Source organism: Oncorhynchus keta, chromosome 26 (assembly GCF_023373465.1).
Source record: "Oncorhynchus keta strain PuntledgeMale-10-30-2019 chromosome 26, Oket_V2, whole genome shotgun sequence".
NCBI classification, from domain to species: Eukaryota; Metazoa; Chordata; class Actinopteri; order Salmoniformes; family Salmonidae; genus Oncorhynchus; species Oncorhynchus keta.
Genome location: NC_068446.1, coordinates 9,047,363 through 9,068,160, shown reverse-complemented (window position 1 = coordinate 9,068,160; position 20,798 = coordinate 9,047,363). Strand labels below are relative to the sequence as shown.

General features: G+C 43.8%; 1 protein-coding gene across 50 annotated transcripts in view; it reads left to right on the top strand.

Annotated features, from left to right (window-relative positions):
* The window catches only part of LOC118358892 (serine/threonine-protein kinase Nek7-like), a 133,153-nt gene that overhangs the window by 50,351 nt on the left and 62,004 nt on the right, over positions 1-20,798 (top strand). For all 50 annotated transcript variants that reach the window (XM_052480160.1, XM_052480155.1, XM_052480167.1 and 47 more), the window contains exon 2: positions 14,572-14,659. In XM_052480160.1, coding sequence (XP_052336120.1) covers positions 14,600-14,659 — 60 coding nt within the window. In that variant the 5' untranslated portion in view covers positions 14,572-14,599. The remainder of the gene's footprint in view (positions 1-14,571; positions 14,660-20,798) is intronic.

Below are 20,798 nucleotides of genomic sequence, written 5' to 3'. Positions count from 1 at the left end.
CGGAGTATGTCATTTAGCCATCTGTTTGTTTTATAAATGTAGGCAATTTTTTTGAATACGAGATTTAGGGTAAGCTGTCAGGCTTTGTTTAATTTATTCCTAGATCACTTTATTCAAAAATGTCTGAGCAGATCACATTGTGCCCCATCCAAACGGGATTTTATTTACAGACTGAGCTGTTCTGAATGGCATTATAGTCTCCCTCTCCAGCACTTGTGTATTTTTCATACCCCTAATTGGAAAAACCCTTTGCAATTTGACTGATGATAATTTGCTTGGAAAAACCGTTTAAAGGGCGATTGAACTTCATGATTTGGCCTTGTTCTTTATCAGTGCTCATTAAGAAATGCCAGCGGTCGTAACTGAAGGCAAACGAGAGTTGTCTTGAGGGTGTGGTTTGATGTGGATGTTTCTTGGGTGTGTCTTTACCATTTAATCACAATAAACAAGGCCAGAAATGAGTTTAGCGAGGTAAACTGAGCTAACTTTGCTATGGAGAGAACAAAGGAGAACTTCTCCCCTCCTGACTCGCCATCTCAATATGGTCAGCTAATTCAGTTCTTTCTGTAGTACAGTGAAATACCTTTTCCCAACAATGCGGTAATCGATATCAGTAGTAGAAATATTATGCATATGTACTATGTATCAAATCAAATGTTATTTGTCACATACATATGGTTAGCAGATGTTAATGCGAGTGTCGCGAAATGCATGTGCTTCTAGTTCCGACAATGTAGTAATAACCAACGAGCAACCTAACAATTTCACAACAACTACCTGATACACACAAGTGTAAAGGGATGAAGAATATGTACATAAAGATACATGATGTCAGCAAAACAGAAGAGATGAGCGTGGACTTCAGGACACAGCAGAGGGAGCACCCCCCTATCCACATCGACGGGACAGCAGTGGAGGAGGTGTAAAGTTGACATATCATTGACAAAGTGAAATAGTCCACGCACACAGACAGTGTGGTGAAGAAGGCGCAACAGCGTCTAAATGTCACCAATTCACAGATGCACGATTGAGAGCATTCTGTCGGGCTGTATCACCGACCTGGTACGGCAACTGCGCCGCCCACAACCGTAAGGCTCTCCAGAGAGGGTAGTGAGGTCTGCACAACGCATCACCGGGGGCAAACTATCTGCCCTCCAGGACACCTACAACACACAGGAATGCAAAGAAGATAATCAAGGACAATAACCACCCGAGCCACTGCCTGTTCACCCAGCTTCCATCCAGAAGGCGATGTGAGTACAAAGCTGGGACAGAGATGTTGAAAAACAGCTTCTATCTCAAGGCCATCAGACTGTTAAAAAGCCATCACTAGCACAGAGAGGCTGCTGCCTACCTACAGACTTGATATCATTGGCCACTTTAATAAATGGAACACTAGTCTCTTTAATAATGCCACTTTAAGAATGTTTACATATCTCCCATTACTCATCTCATATGTAAATACTGTGTCCTTTGCTATCTTTTCTTTACTATCTATTACATCTTAGCCACTCTGTCACTGCTCATCCATATGTTTTTGTACTGACAGTGGGGAGAACAAGTATTTGATACACTGCAGATTTTGCAGGTTTTCCTACTTACAAAGCATGTAGAGGTCTGTAATTTTTATCATAGGTACACTTCAACAGTGAGAGATGGAATCTAAAACAAAAATCCAGAAAATCACATTGTATGATTTTTAAGTAATTAATTAGCATTTTATTGCATGACATAAGTATTTGATCACCTACCAACCAGTAAGAATTCCGGCTCTCACAGACCTGTTAGTTTTTCTTTAAGAAGCCCTTCTGTTCTCCACTCATTACCTGTATTATTGGGGCGGCAGGATAGCCTAGTGGTTAGAGCGTTGGGCTAGTAAGTGTCATGGATTAAAATCCTGCAGCACACGCAAGGTCCCCCTGCTCAAGCCAGCGCATGTCCTGGACCGTCTGAAGTTTACCAATGACCATCTGGATGATCCAGAGGAGGAATGGGAGAAGGTCATGTGGTCTGATGAGACAAAAATAGAGCTTTTTGGTCTAAACTCCACTCGCTGTGTTTGGAGGAAGAAGGATGAGGACAACCGTGAAGCATGGAGGTGGAAACATATTTTTTTGGGGGATGCTTTTCTGCAAAGGGGTCAGGACGACTGCACCGTATTGAGAGGAGGATGGATGGGGCCATGTATCATGACCAACAAATCGGCAGTGTATCAAATACTTGTTCTACCCACTACATATTCTCATCCCATTCCTTTACTAGATTGTGTGTTAGGTTTTGTTGTGGAATTGTTACACTGCTTTATTGTCGGATCTAGAAGCATAAGCATTTCACTACACTCAAAATAACATCTGCTAACCATGTGTATGTGACAAAGAAAATTTGTTTTGATTTTGTTATTATGTCTTTGAGTTGAAATTAGTTGGCTGGCTAACGTAAAAAAATGATCCTATTTAAACCTTGTAGTGAATTTTGACACATGATTGTTTCTGTCTTACATCGATGCCACATATGCCGTTTAAAACTAGATACGTTGGTTATAAGGGACAGATGACCTTTTAATGTACATTTAAGAATAGGAAAAAAACGTTCCCAATATAACAAACCCAGGAGAGATTGTGTTGCGCACACTTTTAAAGAATTTCAAAGCTCGGCACTCTGAGGCAAATGAACGCTGAATACCTGAAAACAAAAGCCTAACCAAACCAAAGTAAACAACAGTGGCGGGCAGACACGCAGCCCTGGTGTGTGCTACACTGCCACTCAATGACCGGTTGGCAGATTGGCAGCTAATTAGCATGATTAACCTTTACTAAATCACCCCGATTCTATCGCCATGGAGACGGTGTGTCACTCAGTAACTCCTAAACTGGGCATTTTAATTGGCTACGTGGGGGAATACTGGAGCTCCGTCTTCTGTCCTGACAACCAGACGGAGATGGACAGACACTCTCACAGTGAAGGATACACACATCAACACACAAGTGTGTGTGTGAAAGGAAATGTTCGTATTGCATTCCACTCTGTCAGTGCGTCAGAATAGTGTGTGTCATGCTGCAGTGGCGTGAGAGAGCCGATGCTGATGGTGACAGATGGTGAGTCATTTATAAATGTTGAAGCCTTTATCTACCTACAGTGCCTTAAAGTATTCATACCCCTTGACCTATTCCACATTTTATTTTGTTACAAAGTCGGTTTAAAATGGATTTAATTGTCATTTTCTTTGTCAACAATCTGCACAAATACTGTTTCAAAGTAGAAAAGAAATTCCAACATTAGTTTAAAAAAAAAACATGAAATATAAAACACTTACCTTGATTACATAAGTATTCCATCCCTAGAGTCAATACATGTTAGAATCACCTTTGGCATCGAGCACAGCATTGAGTCTTTATGGGTAAGCATCAAATGTTGCACCTGGATTGTGCAACATTTGCCCATTTTATTATTTTCTAAATTCTTCAAACTGTCAATTTTTTTAGTTGAACATTGCTAGACAAACATTTTCAGGTCTTGCAAAGGTAATTTCATCTCCCAGTGGCTGGTGGAAGGCAGACTGAACCCGGTTTTCCACTTGGATTTTGCCTGTGCTTAGCTCCATCTCATTTATTTTTTTGTCTTGAAAAACTCCCCAGTCCTTAACGATTACAAGCGTACCCATAACATGATGCAGCCACCACTGTGCTTGAAAATTTGGAGACTGGTAAGGAGTAATGTATCATTGGATTTGCCCCAAGCATAACACTTTGTGTTCAGGGCACATGTTTTGCAGTATTACTTTAGTGACTTGTTGCAAACAGGATCCATGTTTTTGGAATATTTGTATTATGTACAGCTTTCCTCCTTTCCACTCTGTCATTTAGGTTATTATTGTGGAGTAATTACAATGTTGTTGATCCATCCTCAGTTTTCTCCTATCACATCCATTAATTAAACTCTAACTACCAATAGGTGCCCTTCTTTGCGAGGCACTGGAATATCTCCCTGGTCCTCGTGGTTGAGATTCACTGCTCGACCGAGGGACCTTACGATTATCTGTATGTGTGGGGTACAGAGAAGTAATTCAAAAATCATGTTCTCGCTCCTGAACTTATATAGACTTGCCATAACAAAGGGGTTGAATACTCAAAGCATTTCAGCTTTTCATCTTTATTTAATTTGTAAAAACATATTTCCATTTTGACGTTATGGGGTATTATTGATTTAAAACAAAAAATCAGGTAAATTCAATTGATTGGACATTATTTGGAAAGGCACACGCACTGTCAACTGTGGGACCTTATACAGACAGGTGGATCAGAGCACAAACCAAGCCATGAGGTCGAAGGAATTGTCTGAGACAGGATTGTGTCTAGGCACAGATCTTGAGAAGGGTACCAAAAAAATCTGCAGCACTGAAGGTTCCTAAGAACAGTGGGCTCCATTATTCTTAAATGGAAGAAGTTTGGAAACACCAAGATTCTTCCGAGAGCTGGCCAAACTGAGCAAAGCGGGGGAGAAGGGCCTTGGTCCAGGCCTTGGTCCAGGGAGGACCAAGAACCTGATGGTCACTCTGACAGAGCTCCAGAGTTACACTGTGGAGATGGGAGAACCTTCCAGATTGACAACCATCACTGCAGCACTCCACCAATCAGGCCTTTATGTTAGAGTTGCCAGACGGAATCCACTCCGTTAAAGGCACATGACAGCCCACTTGGAGTTTACCATAAGGCACCTAAAGGACTCTTAGACCATGAGAAACAATATTCTCTGGTCTGATGAAACCAAGATTCAACTCTTTGGCCTGAATGCGAAGTGTCTGGAGGAAACCTGGCACCAGTGGTGGAAAAAGTACCCAACTGTCATACTTAAGTAAAGATACCTTCATTGAAAATGACAAAAGTCAGCCAGTAAAATTCTACTTGAGTAAAAGTCTCTAAAATGATTTGGTTTAAAATATACTTAAGTATCAAAAGTAAAATTATAAATAATTTCAAATTCCTTATATTAAGCAAACCAGATGGCACCTTTGTCTTGTTTTAATTTACGGACAGCCACGGGCACACTCCAACATTCAGACATCATTTACAAATGAAGCGTGTGTTTTTTAGTGAGTCCGCCAGATCAGAGGCAGTAGGGATTACCAGGGATGGTCGGTTGATGTGTCAATTTGATTATTTTCCTGTCTTTCTATGCATTCAAAATGTAACGAGTTCTTTTGGGTGTCAGGGAAATGTATTGAGTAAAGAGTACAATATTTTCATAACCTTTCTGGCGCAGGCGTTTTGCTAGCGACCCACCTCGACAACATCCGGTGAAATTGCAGAGCGCGAAATTCAAATTCTAGAAATATTTAACATTCATGAAAATATAAGTGTCACACATCAAAATAAAGCTTAACTTCTTGTTAATCCAGCCGCTGTGTCAGATTTCAAAAAGGCTTTATAGCGAAAGCACACCATGCGATTATCTGAGGACAGCGCCCCACATGAAAACCATTTTTCAACCAGGCAGGTGCGCCAGTCAGAAATGGCGATATAATAAATGCCTTACCTTTTGAAGATCTTTTTTTGTTGGCACTCCAAAAAGTCCCAGGTACATCACAAATTGTCCTTTTGTTTGATAAAGTCTTAATTTATATCCCCAAAAATTCAGTTTTGCTGGCGCGCTTCATTCAATATTTCTCCGGTTACCCTCCTTCAAAATGCACACAAAATGAATCACAAACGTTACCAATAAACTTCTCCAAACAAGTCAAACAACGTTTTATAATCAACCCTCAGGTACCCTAATACGTAAATAAACAATACAATTAAAGACGGAGAATCCTTATTGTCTTTACCGGAGATAAACAACAAGGAACGCAGGTGTGTCCACGCGCATGAAAACACTACAGCCAAAATGGGAGCCACTTTGAAAAACTACAAATCATAGCTAATTTTTTCCAAAAATACGCCAAATACATATAAACTCAGTTTTTCACAATATCTGACAATAATCCTAGTAAAAAATTCCTGTTTTAGGTCAGTTAGGATCACCACTTTATTTTAAGAATGTGAAATGTTAGAATAATAGTAGAGAATGATTTATTTCAGCTTTTATTTCTTTCATCACATCCCCAAATTAGTATTTGGTAGCATTGCCTCCTTGCTCGCACACACTTTTTCAGTTCAGCCCACAAATGTTCTATGGAATTGAGGTCAGGGCTTTGCCAATCAAATCAAAGTTTATTTGTCACATGCACCGAATACAACCTTACAGTGAAATGCTTACTCACAGGCTCTAACCAATAGTGAGAGCTATATACAGAAGCGAGGCTACATACAGACACCGGTTAGTTGGGCTGATTGAGGTAGTATGTACATGTAGATATGGTTAAAGTAAAAGAGGGGTTGGCGGGCGGTGGGTGGGACACAATGCAGATAGCTCGGTTAGCCAATGTGTGGGAGCAGTGGCTGGTCGGCCCAATTGAGGTAGTATGTACATGAGTGTATAGTTTTTGTGACTATGCATATATGATAAACGTAGAGTAGCAGCAGCGTAAAAAGAGGTGTTGGGGGGGGCTCACAATGCAAATTGTCTGGGTAGCCATTTGATTACCTGTTCAGGGGTCTTATGGCTTGGGGGTAAAAACTGAAAGTATTTTTGTCCAAGACTTGGCACTCTGGTACCGCTTTCCATGCAGTAGTAGAGAGAACAGTCTATGACTGGGGTGGCTGGGGTCTTTGAATTTTTTTGGGGGGCCTTCCTCTGACACGCCTGGTGTAGAGGTCCTGGATGGCCTGAGCTTAGCCCTTGTGATGTCCTGGGCCGTACGCACTACCCTCTGAAGTGCCTTGCAGTCAGAGGCTGAGCAATTGCCATACCAGGCAGTGATGCAGCTGTAGAACTTTCGGAGGATCTCTGGACCCATGCAAAATCTTTCTAGTTTCCTGAGGGGGAATACGCTTTGTCGTGCCCTCTTCACGACTGTCTTGGTGTGTTTGGACCATTCTAGTTTGTTGTTGATGTGGACACCAATGAACTTAAAGCTCTCAACCTGCTCCACTACAGCCCCGTCAATGAGAATGGGGGAGTGCTCTGTCCTCCTTTTCCTGTAGTCCACAATCATCTTCTTAGTCTTGGTTACGTTGAGGGATAGGTTGTTGTTCTGGCACCACCCGGCTAGGTCTCTGACTTCCTCCCTATAGGCTGTCGCGTCGTTGTCTGTGACAAGACCACTGTTGTGTCGTCTGCAAACTTAATGATGGTTCGGAGTCGTGCCTGGCCATGCAGCCGTGGGTGAACAGGGACTACAGGAGGGAACTGAGCACGCACCCCTGGGGAGCTCCAGTGTTGAGGATCAGCGTGGCAGATGTGTTGCTACCTACCCTCACCACCTGGGGGCGGCCCCTCAGGAAGTCCAGGATGCAGTTGCAGCGGGAGCTAAGGATCCAGGTGTAGTCCCAGGATCCTTAGCTTAGTGATGAGCTTTCAGTGTACTATGGTGTTGAACGCTGAGCTGTAGTCATTGAACAGCATTCTCACATAAGTGTTCCTTTTGTCCAGGTGGGAAAGGGCAGTGTGGGGTGCAATAGAGATTGCATCATATGTGGATCTGTTTGGGCAGTATGCAAATTGGAGTGGGTCTAGGGTTTCTGGGATGATGGTGTTGATGTGAGCCATTACCAACCTTTCAAAGCACTTCATTGCTACGGATGTGAGAGCTACGCGTTGGTAGTAATTTAGGCAGGTTGCCTTTGTGTTCTTGGGCACAGGGACTATGATGGTCTGCTTGAAACATGTTGGTATTACAGACTCAATCATGGACAAGTTGAAAAAGTCAGTTTTGACACCTGCCAGTTGGTCAGCACATGCCCAGAGCACACGTCCTGGTAATCCGTCTGGCCCCGCAGCCTTGTGTATGTTGACCTGTTTAAAGGTCTTACTCATGTCGGCTACGGAGAGCGTGATCACACAGTTGTCCAGATTAGCTGATGCTCTCATGCATGCCTCAGTGTTGCTTGCCTCGAAGCGAGCATAGAAGTGATATATCTCGTCTGGTAGGCTCGTGTCACTGGGCAGCTCACGGCTGTGCTTCCCTTTGTAGTCTGTAATAGTTTGCAAGCCCTGCCACATAAGAAGGGGCTTCGGAGCCGGTGTAGTATGATTAATTCTTAGCCCTGTATTGACACTTTACCTGTTTGATGGTTCGTCGCAGGGCATAGCAGGATTTCTTGTAAGCTTCCGGGTTAGAATCCCGCACCTTTGAAGTGGTAGCTTTACCCTTTAGCTCAGTGCGAATGTTGCCTGTAATCCATAGCTTCTGGTTGGGGTATGTATATACAGTCTCTGTGGGGACAACGTCCTCAATGCACTTATTGATGAAACCAGTGACTGATGTGGTGTACTCCTCAATGCCATCAGAAGAATCCGGGAACATGTTCCACTCTGTGATAGCAAAACAGTCCGGTAGTTTAGCTTCATCTGACTACTTTTTTATAGACTAAGTTATTGGTGCTTCCTGCTTTATTTTTTGCTTGTAAGCAGGAATCAGGAGGATGGATTTCTGGTCGGATTGAACAAATGCAGGGCGGGGGAGAGCTTTGTACGTGGAGTACAGGTGCTCTAGAATTTTTCTTCCCCTCAGTTTGCACATTTAACATGTTGATGGATATTTGGTAGAACTGATTTTAATAAGTTTCCCTGCATTCAAGTCTCTGACCACTAGGAGCGCCACCTGGATGAGTGGTTTCATGTTTGCTTATTTCCTTAAACTGCTGTCTGAGTGTGGTCTTGGTGCTAGCATCTGTCTGTGGTGGTAAATAAACAAACACGAAAAGTATAGCTGAAAACTCTTTTGGCAAGTTGTGTGGCCTGCAATTTATCACAATATACTCTACTTCAGGTGAGCAAAATCTAGAGACTTCCTTCGATTACGTGCACCAGCTGTTTACAAATCTGCACAGGCCGCCCCCCCCGTCTATCTTGCCGGTGCAGCGTATATCCCACTAGCTGAATACCCATGTCGTCATTCAGCCATGATTCCGTGAAACATAGGATATTACAGTTTTTGATGTCCCTTTGGTAGGATATTCGTAATCGTACCTCACGTTGGAGAGTAGTATTGACGGTAAACGGCAACTTTGCCACTCCTTTTCTGGGTCCTGACCAGGCAGCCGGCTCTTTGTCCTCTGTACCTGCATTGCCTCCTCTTGTAAATAACAGGGATGATGGCTCTGTTGGGTGTTTAGAGATTGTCTTGTGCTTCTTGCTTGTTGAAGAAAGAATCTTTGTCTAATCCGAGGTGAATGATTGCTGTCCTGATATCCAGAAGCTATTTTTTACCGTAAAAAATGGTTGCAGAAACATTATGTTCAAAATAGGTTACAAATAACGCTGGAAATAACACATAATAGCACAATTGGTTGTAAAACTGCTTCCATTTCTTCCGGTGCCACTCCAATACCTTCACTTTGTTGTCCTTAAGCCATTTTGCCACAACTTTGAAGTATGCTTGGGGTAATTGTCCATTTGGAAGACCCATTTGCGCCCAGCTTTAACTTCTTGACTGATGTCTTGAGATGTTGCTTCAATATATCCACATCATTTTCTTTCCTCATGATGCAATCTATTTAGTGAAGTGCACCATTACCTCCTGCAGCAAAGTACCCGCACAACATGATGCTGCCACCCCCGTGCTTCACCGTTGGAATGGTGTTCTTCGGCTTGCAAGCATCCCCCTTTTTCCTCCTAACATAACGATGGTCATTATGGCCAAACAGTTCTATTCTTGTTTCATCAGACCATAGGACATTTCTCCAAAAAGTATGATATTTCAAATCAAATCAAATTTTATTTGTCACATACACATGGTTAGCAGATGTTAATGCGAGTGTAGCGAAATGCTTGTGCTTCCAGTTCCGACAATGCAGTAATAACCAACAAGTAATCTAACTAACAATTCCAAAACTACTGTCTTATACACACAAGTGTAAGGGGATAAAGAATATGTACATAAAGATATATGAATGAGTGATGGTACAGAGCGGCATAGGCAAGATACAGTAGATGGTATCGAGTACAGTATATACATATGAGATGAGTATGTAAACAAAGTGGCATAGTTAGTGGCTAGTGATACATGTATTACATAAAGATGCAGTAGATGATATAGAGTACAGTATATACGTATACATATGAGATGAATAATGTAGGGAATGTAAACATTATATTAGGTAGCATTGTTTAAAGTGGCTAGTGATATATTAGACATAATTTCCCATCAATTCCCATTATTAAAGTGGCTGGAGTTGAGTCAGTGTGTTGGCAGCAGCCACTCAATGTTAGTGGTGGCTGTTTAACAGTCTGATGGCCTTGAGATAGAAGCTGTTTTTCAGTCTCTCGGCCCCAGCTTTGATGCACCTGTACTGACCTCGCCTTCTGGATGATAGCGGGGTGAACAGGCAGTGGCTCGGGTGGTTGATGTCCTTGATGATCTTTATGGCCTTCCTGTAACATCGGGTGGTGTAGGTGTCCTGGAGGGCAGGTAGTTTGCCCCCGGTGATGCGTTGTGCAGACCTCACTACCCTCTGGAGAGCCTTACGGTTGTGGGTGGAGCAGTTGCCGTACCAGGCGGTGATACAGCCCGCCAGGATGCTCTCGATTGTGCATCTGTAGAAGTTTGTGAGTGCTTTTGGTGACAAGCCGAATTTCTTCAGCCTCCTGAGATTGAAGAGGCGCTGCTGCGCCTTCTTCACGATGCTGTCTGTGTGAGTGGACCAATTCAGTTTGTCTGTGATGTGTATGCTGAGGAACTTAAAACTTGCTACCCTCTCCACTACTGTTCCATTGATGTGGATAGGGGGGTGTTCCCCCTGCTGTTTCCTGAAGTCCACAATCATCTCCTTAGTTTTGTTGACGTTGAGTGTGAGGTTATTTTCCTGACAACACACTCCGAGGGCCCTCACCTCCTCCCTGTAGGCCGTCTCGTCATTGTTGGTAATCAAGCCTACCACTGTTGTGTCGTCCGCAAACTTGATGATTGAGTTGGAGGCGTGCGTGGCCACGCAGTCGTGGGTGAACAGGGAGTACAGGAGATTTCTCAGAACGCACCCTTGTGGGGCCCCAGTGTTGAGGATCAGCGGGGTGGAGATGTTGTTGCCTACCCTCACCACCTGGGGGCGGCCCGTCAGGAAGTCCAGTACACAGTTGCACAGGGCGGGGTCGAGACCCAGGATCTCGAGCTTGATGACGAGCTTGGAGGGTACTATGGTGTTAAATGCCGAGCTGTAGTCGATGAACAGCATTCTCACATAGGTATTCCTCTTGTCCAGATGGGTTAGGGCAGTGTGCAGTGTGGTTGAGATTGCATCGTCTGTGGACCTATTTGGGCGGTAAGCAAATTGGAGTGGGTCTAGGGTATCAGGTAGGGTGGAGGTGATATGGTCCTTGACTAGTCTCTCAAAGCACTTCATGCTGACGGAAGTGAGTGCTACGGGGCGGTAGTCGTTTAGCTCAGTTACCTTAGCTTTCTTGGGAACAGGAACAATGGTGGCCCTCTTGAAGCATGTGGGAACAGCAGACTGGGATAGGGATTGCGCATGCTCTGAGGGCGCGGCTGGGGATGCCGTCTGGGCCTGCAGCCTTGCGAGGGTTAACACGTTTAAATGTTTTACTCACCTCGGCTGCAGTGAAGGAGAGGCCGCATGTTTTGGTTGCAGGCCGTGTCAGTGGCACTGTATTGTCCTCAAAGCGGGCAAAAAAGTTATTTAGTCTGCCTGGGAGCAAGACATCCTGGTCCGTGACGGGGCTGGTTTCCTTTTTGTAATCCGTGATTGACTGTAGACCCTGCCACATACCTCTTGTGTCTGAGCCGTTGAATTGAGATTCTACTTTGTCTCTATACTGACGCTTAGCTTGTTTGATTGTCTTGCGGAGGGAATAGCTACACTGTTTGTATTCGGTCATGTTTCCGGTCACCTTGACCTGATTATAAGCAGTGGTTCGCGCTCTCAGTTTCACGCGAATGCTGCCTTCAATCCACGGTTTCTGGTTTGGGAATGTTTTAATCGTTGCTATGGGAACGACATCTTCAACGCACGTTCTAATGAACTCGCACACCGAATCAGCGTATTCGTCAATGTTGTCTGACGCAATACGAAACATATCCCAGTCCACGTGATGGAAGCAGTTTTGGAGTGTGGAATCAGATTGGTCGGACCAGTGTTGAACAGACCTCAGCGTGGGAGCTTCTTGTTTTAGTTTCTGTCTGTAGGCAGGGATCAACAAAATGGAGTCGTGGTCAGCTTTTCCGAAAGGAGGGCGGGGCAGGGCCTTATATGCGTCGCGGAAGTTAGAATAGCAGTGATCCAAGGTTTTTCCAGCCCTGGTTGCGCAATCGATATGCTGATACAATTTAGGGAGTCTTGTTTTCAGATTAGCCTTGTTAAAATCCCCAGCTACAATGAATGCAGCCTCAGGATGTATGGATTCCAGTTTGCAAAGAGTCAAATAAAGTTCGTTCAGAGCCATCGATGTGTCTGCTTGGGGGGGGAATATATACGGCTGTGATTATAATCGAAGAGAATTCCCTTGGTAGATAATGCGGTCGACATTTGATTGTGAGGAATTCTAAATCAGGTGAACAGTGCAGTTGCAAATCGTAGTCTGGCTTTCTTATGGTGTTTTTGGAGCAGTGGCTTCTTCCTTGCTGAGCAGCCTTTCAGGTTATGTCGATATAGGACTCGTTTTACTGTGGGTATAGATACTTTTGTACCTGTTTATTCCAGCATCTTCACAGGGTCCTTTGCTGCTGTTCTGGGATTGATTTGCACTTTTCACACCAAAGTACGTTCATCTCTTGGAGACAGAACGCGTCTCCTTCCTGAGCGGTATGACGGCTGCGTGGTCCCATGGTGTTTATACTTGCGCACTATTGTTTGTACAGATGAACGTTGCACGAACACCTTCAGGTGTTTGGAAATTGCTCCCAAGGATGAACCAGACTTGTGGAGGTCTACAATTTTTTTTCTGAGGTCTTGGCTGATTTCTTTTGGTTTTCCCATGATGTCAAGCAAAGTGGCAATGAGTTTGAAGGCAGACCTTGAAATACATCCACAGGTACACCTCCAATTGACTCAAATTGTGTCAGTTAGCCTACCAGAAGCTTCTAAAGCCATGGCATCATTTTCTGGAATTTTCCAAGCTGTTTAAAGGCACAGTTAACTTAGTGTATGTACACTTCTGACACACTGGAATTGTGATACAGTGAAATAATCTGTCTGTAAACAATTGTTGGAAAAATTCCTTGTGTCATGCGTGTCGTAACCGACTTGCCAAAACTATAGTTTGTTAACAAGATATTTGTGGAGTGGTTGAAAAACGAGTTTTAATGACTCCATCCTAAGTGTATGTAAACTTCCGACTTCAACTGTAAGTAGCACTTTAAAATATTTTTACTTAAGTACTTTACACCACTGCCTGGCACCATCCATATGGTTAAGCATGGTGGTGGCAGCATCATGCTGTAGGGATGTTTTTTAGCGGCAGGGACTGGGAGACTAGTCAGGATCAAGGGAAAGATGAACAGAGCAAAGTACAGAGATCCTTAATGAAAACCTGCTCCAGAGAGCTCAGGACCTCCGACTGGGGCAAAGGTTCACCTTCCAACAGGAAAATGAGCCGTCAAAACAACACGGGAGTGGCTTCGGGGCAGGTCTCTGAATATCTTTGAGTGGCCCAGCCAGAGCCCGGACTTCAACCCAATCGAACATCTCTGGAGAGATGGTGATCATACATAATTGTTGATGGACATCCACATATTAATGCATACCATACTAAACGTAACATATCATACTAAACGGGGGGTATAGGATTTACTTACAGAATAATGCAAAATGCTCTGAGACCAGGTTGGGAAATAGCTCTAGCGCTGCAGTGAGTGGGGGGAGGCTATATAACCCTGTGACGTACCTTTTGCTCTTCCTGAGTGAAAGAGGTGCGCACTTTGACATGCAGTCCAGCAACGAGTCACAGAGGGGTTTAGGAACATAGACACATTTTCTAAATTCCCCTTTTAAGATAAATTTCCATAATCCTAATGTGATTTCTGTCATTCTGAGCACTGTGGTTGGACGTCCTAATGGGTTACGCAAACCAATGCAAATGGGTCCATTAAATTTCCAAATAATCTGTAAATGAAAATCATCCCGGTCACGTTGTCCGGCACCACATTTTCCTAACGGAAACCCTGATGTGTGTCTGGAGCCTTTCAGGTCCATAGAGACCCAGCCAACGAGGCAGATCCCGTTCTACTGCAATGTGACACCCTCTGGGCCACAGAGCGACAGTACCCAGGCAGCAGAGTCCTCAGCGACACACTATTGTCTCAGGCTCTGTAATTCTCAGGCTCCGTAATGCTCAGGAGATCTCCAGGAGTGTGATATTTGTTACTAGTCTGTGTATATTGTCTGTCTGGTGGCAGAGTTCTTGTAGAGGGTATGTTCAGGTAACAGGAGGATCTACTTATGTTTCTACCTGGTTGTGAGGGAAAAGAGTCCCGTGTTTTTGTGACTGTAACGTTAACTGAAGGTTGTGTTTGTGTTTCCTTAGGGGTGTGAGGGATTGATCTCCTGTCACCATGGACATGGACACCCAGCCACAAGGCCAGCAGGCAGCAGTACCCGTGTTCCAGCCTCAGGTAGGATCCCCTAACCCTAACCCAGCCACAAGGCCAGCAGGTAGCAGTACCCGTGTTCCAGCCTCAGGTAGGATCCCCTAACCCTAACCCAACCACAAGGCCAGCAGGCAGCAGTACCCGTGTTCCAGCCTCAGGTAGGATCCCCTAACCCAGCCACAATCAGCCAGCAGTACCCGTGTTCCAGCCTCAGGTAGGATCCCCTAACCCGGCCAGCAGGCAGCAGTACCTGTGTTCCAGCCTCAGGTAGGATCCCCTAACCCTAACCCAGCCACAGGGCCAGCAGGCAGCAGTACCCGTGTTCCAGCCTCAGGTAGGATCCCCTAACCCTAACTTACCCTCACCCAAACCGGTTTGGCTGGGGTAGGCCATTTTTAAATAAGAATTTGTTATTAACTGACTTGCCTAGTTAAATAAAAAATATTAGAACATCACTTTTACTCTAACTCTAACCCTAACACAGCAAGCAGCAGTACCTGTGTTCCAGCCACAGTATGATCCTCTTACATTTGTGTTTCCTCACAAAGAGAGAGTTAGTATTGATTGAAACTCTCGAGGCTTGCAGAGCTTGACCTCCCAGTGAGCAGCTTTTGATACGATAACATTCCGGTTGTTGTGTTGCAAATCTGGTCACCATTGGAATTTAATAGCAGTATCGTACATAAGCTTCACCAATCTCATTCATAGCACAAGGATGTTTCTGTCCCCACTATGTATTGAATGGACTTATAACAAAGAGGATTCGCCCGCTGTCCATATCCATACGTTGAAGAGGAAACGGGAAAACAACCGTTTTTTTTTTTGTAACCCCCAACATTATCCAGTTTTACTTGTGTATGCAAAGGTTGATAATTTATTTGAATATGTTTAATTACTAATTGGGTTGTGCACAGAAAAGGAAAGAACGAGAACTCGCATCCCCCACAGTAATGATTTCCTCTGTTTTTCACACACTATATTTAGCTTCATTTCAGTTCTTTTTCTCTTTCATTATTGTCTTAAAATATAGGAAATGTATCTAGAAGTAGGCCTAATAACATGCATATTATTAGTTTATGCAAGATCATATTTTACAGTTTGTATTTAAAACACCAGTCCTATGCAGATCCAGACATTATTTTGCTTCCTGTTTGGCATCCAGCTTCATACTGTGTCTATCAGCAGACAGATCCTTCTCTTTCAACAAGTCCTCAATCTGTTTCACACTTTTTCTCAATTTAATCTGCTCGGCAAAAATTCCCCTCCTGAAAATGTGAATTGTATCACATCTCTAAGTCCCGGAGGTATGATGCATATGCATTAGGTAAAGTGGATGAGCTGGTATCATGTGCATTTTTAATGGTGCATTTGCTCTTTGAGTGGGAGAGAGATTCTCAAAATGGAATTTGAACGTCGCAGCAGGTTTTGACAGAGTCAGATCTCTGTCTGTGTGTGTGTGTGTGTGTGTGTGTGTGTGTGTGTGTGTGTGTGTGTGTGTGTGTGTGTGTGTGTGTGTGTGTGTGTGTGTGTGTGTGTGAGACAAGGCGGAGGGTTATAAGTGAGCTAACGCACCGTGGTACAGGAACAGATTGAAGAGGAGCAGAGAGAGAAACACCAGCGGGGTAGGGAAGGATGGATGGAGTGATGAATATTGTATGGCGGTGCTAAGCTGGCTGGGGCTGAGGAGAGATGTAGGTGAAAGAAGAGGGAGGTGAGGAGTACAGACCGAGGCTGGTGATGGGTAGAGGGTGGGTTGTTGCTCTGTGGGAGATGGCACCCTTACTGGCTCCCGCTGGCCTTTTTCTGGCTGCCGCTGGCAGTGCCACACTGTCGCATCACACCTCACATCTCTCCCCCTCTTCCTCTCCCCCTCTGTCTCGCTCTCTTATTTTCATCTCCTTCCCTCTCCCCCTCTCTCTCTTATCTTAAATTCTCTGTCAGTTGCTCTGTGTCTCTGTGTCACCACTGATCAGCCCATATCACACGTCATCTATATGCTTCTGTCTTCGTGCCTTTTCTCTTTTTCTCTCTTCCTATCGCTCTTCCTCTCATCTCCTTGTCAGTGAGTAGCCCAGGGTGTGTGCATCTCTGTGTCACTGGTGGCCACCCTGTCCCTCTGCCATCTCTACAGCACAGGCAATTGCTGTCCCTCATAGACATGCTTGTCCACTCCTCTACAATCCCTCACTCTTCCCATCAAGGAGTAACTTGAGCTGGACACCACAAGTCTGATTCCCCAAAGCAGTGGCCTAACTTCAGCTCTCACCAACTAAGGGTGTGTTCCTCATTCACATTTATGGCCCAAATTCCCACGATAACTGATTGGTAATTGAGACAGAAAATTGACATCTCTGTTACTAACTTCCTTCAAACACGTACACACCTCCACTTCCGCAAGTTGCAGTCTGTACAAACCTCTCCTCTCTGTGCCACTCCTCTCCTCCTTTCCTCTTGCGGTCTGCCCAGTGACCCCTCTGTCGTCAGGGGTCGAGCTGCTGCGCCTCACCCGTGTGTGTGTGTGTCAGCTGGGAGCGGCTGTGTGTGTGACGCCAGTGCGTGCAATGAGACAGCCTGTCAGTCAGGAGGGCCCGGCTGCCCTTTGAAGGCCAGGCCAGGGGCCGACAAGGTGCCGCAAATGGCCTGTGAAGTTTACATACACTGCCCACTGCTAAACAGATTAGCTCTAATGAAGTGTCTAATGCCGGGCCCCCGCCTGACATAATCCTGCCTGGCAGCCCAGCCCCTCGGCTCACAAAAAAATGGACCCCCTCCGGCCCTCTGCGCTCCCCCTCTACTAGCCCTAGCCCTCCCCAGTCCTGGTTCACCCCTCGCCTAGCCCTCCCCAGCCCCTTGCCCGCTACCCAAGGCGACTCGACGTGGGAGGTGCCCGTTGTTAATCACACTGGACAGTGTGCGATCTGACATGCAAATATAGGTCATTGCATATGTAAATGTGTGATTAGGGGGCCGGCGTGCCAGAACACATTAGTGAGACTGTGCTCTCAGCAGGAGGCTGTCACAGCGCTTTACGGGCTCATGCTAACATTCGTCAAGCTACCATGCAGCGAGTGAAAGCTATGCCCTCGCTCTATTTCTAGATCTTGCTCTCTTTTTCTCTCATTCCATTTCTCTCCTCCTAACCTAACACCATGGCCTCTGCTCCTCCACTCCTTCTGCTCTTCTTTTTACTTCTGCTTTTCTTTGTGTGAAAAACACTGTAGTGACCACTGTTTATCTCTTTGTTCTCTGCGTTTGACCATAGACGGGATTCAATATAACATCTGTATAAAATGGTATTTTAAAGGTATGTGTGGTGTACAGATATTTAAAAAGCATGTTAAACACTATTATTGCACACAGTGAGTCCATGCAACTTTATGTGAATTGTTTAGCACATTTTTACTCCTGAACTTATTTCGGCTTGCCATAGCAATAGAGTTGAATAGTTTTTGACTCAAGACATTTCAGATTTTCATTTTGAAATTCATTTGCCAACAATTCTAAAAAATAATATTCCACTTTGACATTATGGGTTATTGTATGTAGTGACACAAAATCTAAATTTAATCCATTTTAAATTCAGGCTTTAACACAACAAAATGTTGAAAAAGTCGAGGGGTGTGAATACTTCCTGTGTGTAACATTATTTTATACTTTTTGAAGGCACTGTAAAAAATACATACTAAGAGGATATAGCGCTATAAAACAGTAAGATCGTAAATTACTGTTATATATATATATATATATATATATATATATATATCAGGGAGTAATGATTTACAAAAGAACTAACTGTAATCCATTTACCAGCTAAAATATTGTAATCAGATTACAGATACTTTTCAAACACTAGGATTACTTTTAAATTCAGAAATGACGTTTGCGGAAAAAAAACGGTCACCATTCTGTCCTCTCAATGACATTCAAAGCAGCATTGGGGGGAAAAAGCGTAAGTGTTAAGTTTGTTCCACCTGAGCGAGTCTGACCGACTGCAAGTCAGAGACCACTATGATGACACACCAAATGCATTTGACGGATCGCGGGAAAAGTGCAGGAATAGGCTTTTGTAGGCTACAGTCCAAGCTATGTCTTCTAATGTTGACATCCAAAGATTATCCAACTTGTATAAACTCTTTGAGAGAAGGACAAGAGCAGTGGTGTAGCCTACAGGCGATGGGCCAAAATTCACCCAACTTATTGTGGGAAGCTTGTGGAAGGCTACACAAAACATTTGACCCAAGATAAACAATTTATAGGCAATGCTACCAAATACTAATTGAGTGTATGTAAACTTCTGACCCACTGGGAGTGTGATTTAAAGAAATAAAAGCTGAAATAAATCACTCTCTACTACTATTCGGACATTTCACATTGTTAAAATAAAGTGGTGATCCTAACTGACCTAAGACAGGAAAGTTTACTCGTATTAGATGTCTGGAATTTTGAAAAACTGAGTTTCAATGTATTTGGCTAAGGTGTATGTAAATTTCCCACTTCAATTGTACATAGCACATTGATGTGAATCGTGGATGGCTGTTCACAAATGCAGATGTGTATTTTAACCCAATAATGGTTGAATTGAAGAAGTTTAAGCTGCCTATCAATCATTGTTTTTGCGACCCAGTGGACAACCAGTGAAAAATGTTCTCTTGCAACAGCTGCATAGTGCGGATCCCAGCCTGTGGAATACAAGTGTGATGGAGTTTTTACCTTCTAAACTCCTCCATGGTATTGTGCTCCGTACTCTCAAAAACTAGTTTAATTTAAGAATACCACAAGTGGGGCTTTTATTGCTCAATATAATTTGTGCTGATAAATAAATACATCCGTAGGCCTAACGGACACAAGCTCAAGGAGAGCAGTTGTTCCTCGACCACGAGATCATTTGCCAACCATTCAACCTTGAGTGTGCATAGTCAATGCAGCAGATGCAACAATATGTTGATGACAACGATTGTGCTTTCCACTTTGCTTCTTATTATAAAGAACACAAGCGTTCTATAATTACACTTCGTTTGTGTGTCTTACTGTCTGCAAATAGCTAGTTTGTCTTTTCTTAGCAAGTTGTGGCTAAAATAAATTGTGTAAGACACTAATGTAAGTCGCTAGTTAGCTGGCTAGCTAGCTAATACATGTACTGAGTCAGAGCAAATGAAGCTAGCTAATACAGCCTGATACCAGTCCTGGTGTACGCCTAAATCAGCATGTTTGTGCAACAGCATCTTCTAAATCAGGGAGGAATAGGCAAAGCGTTAATATTTTAGCTACATGATGTAAGAGAAAACAACATTTTAATGTATCTGAAGATTAAAGGGTCCCACTCCCCTGGGGCACCCTGTCACAATTACGCATCCATAGAAATTCTATTCATATTCTGATTCCTTATTCTATGAATGCCTTCCTGGCTCTTTCAATAGTTGTCCTGTCAAACAACACTGTATTCAATGAGCACACTATTACATTCTAACTATAAAATTAGAATTGCCATTATATTTCCATGATTACAAACGTTCACCCAAGTGTTTTAATCTAAATTGCAATTGCAATATTTAGTTAAAAATAAGGCCTCGATTATGTTTTGCCCATATCGAATCAAATTGTATTTGTCACATGCACTGAAAACAGCAGGTGTGGTATTTAGGTAGTAGACCTTAGTGAAATGCTTGCTTACAAGTCCTCAACCAACAACGCAGTTAAGAAAAAATACCTAAATAAGAAATAAAATTAACAAATAATTCAAGAGTAGCAGTAAAATAACAATAGCGAGGCTATATACAGTTAGTTAATATGTACATCTAGGTAGAGTTATTAAAGTGACTATGTATAGATACTAGCAGCAGTGTAAAAGATAGGGGGGCGATGCAAATCATCTGGGTAGCCAATTGATTAGATGTTCATGAGTCTTGTGGCTTGGGGGTATAAGCTGTTTAGAAGCCTCTTGGACCTAGACTTGGCGCTCCAGTACCGCTTGCCGTGCGGTAGCAGAGAGAACAGTCTATGACTAGGGTGGCTGGAGTCTTTGAACATTTTTAGGGCCTTCCTCTGACACCGTCTGGTATAGAGGTCCTGGATGGCAGGAAGCTTGGCCCCAGTGATGTACTGGACCGTACGCGGTACCCTCTGTAGTGCCTTGCGGTCGGAGGCCGAGCAGTTACCATACCAG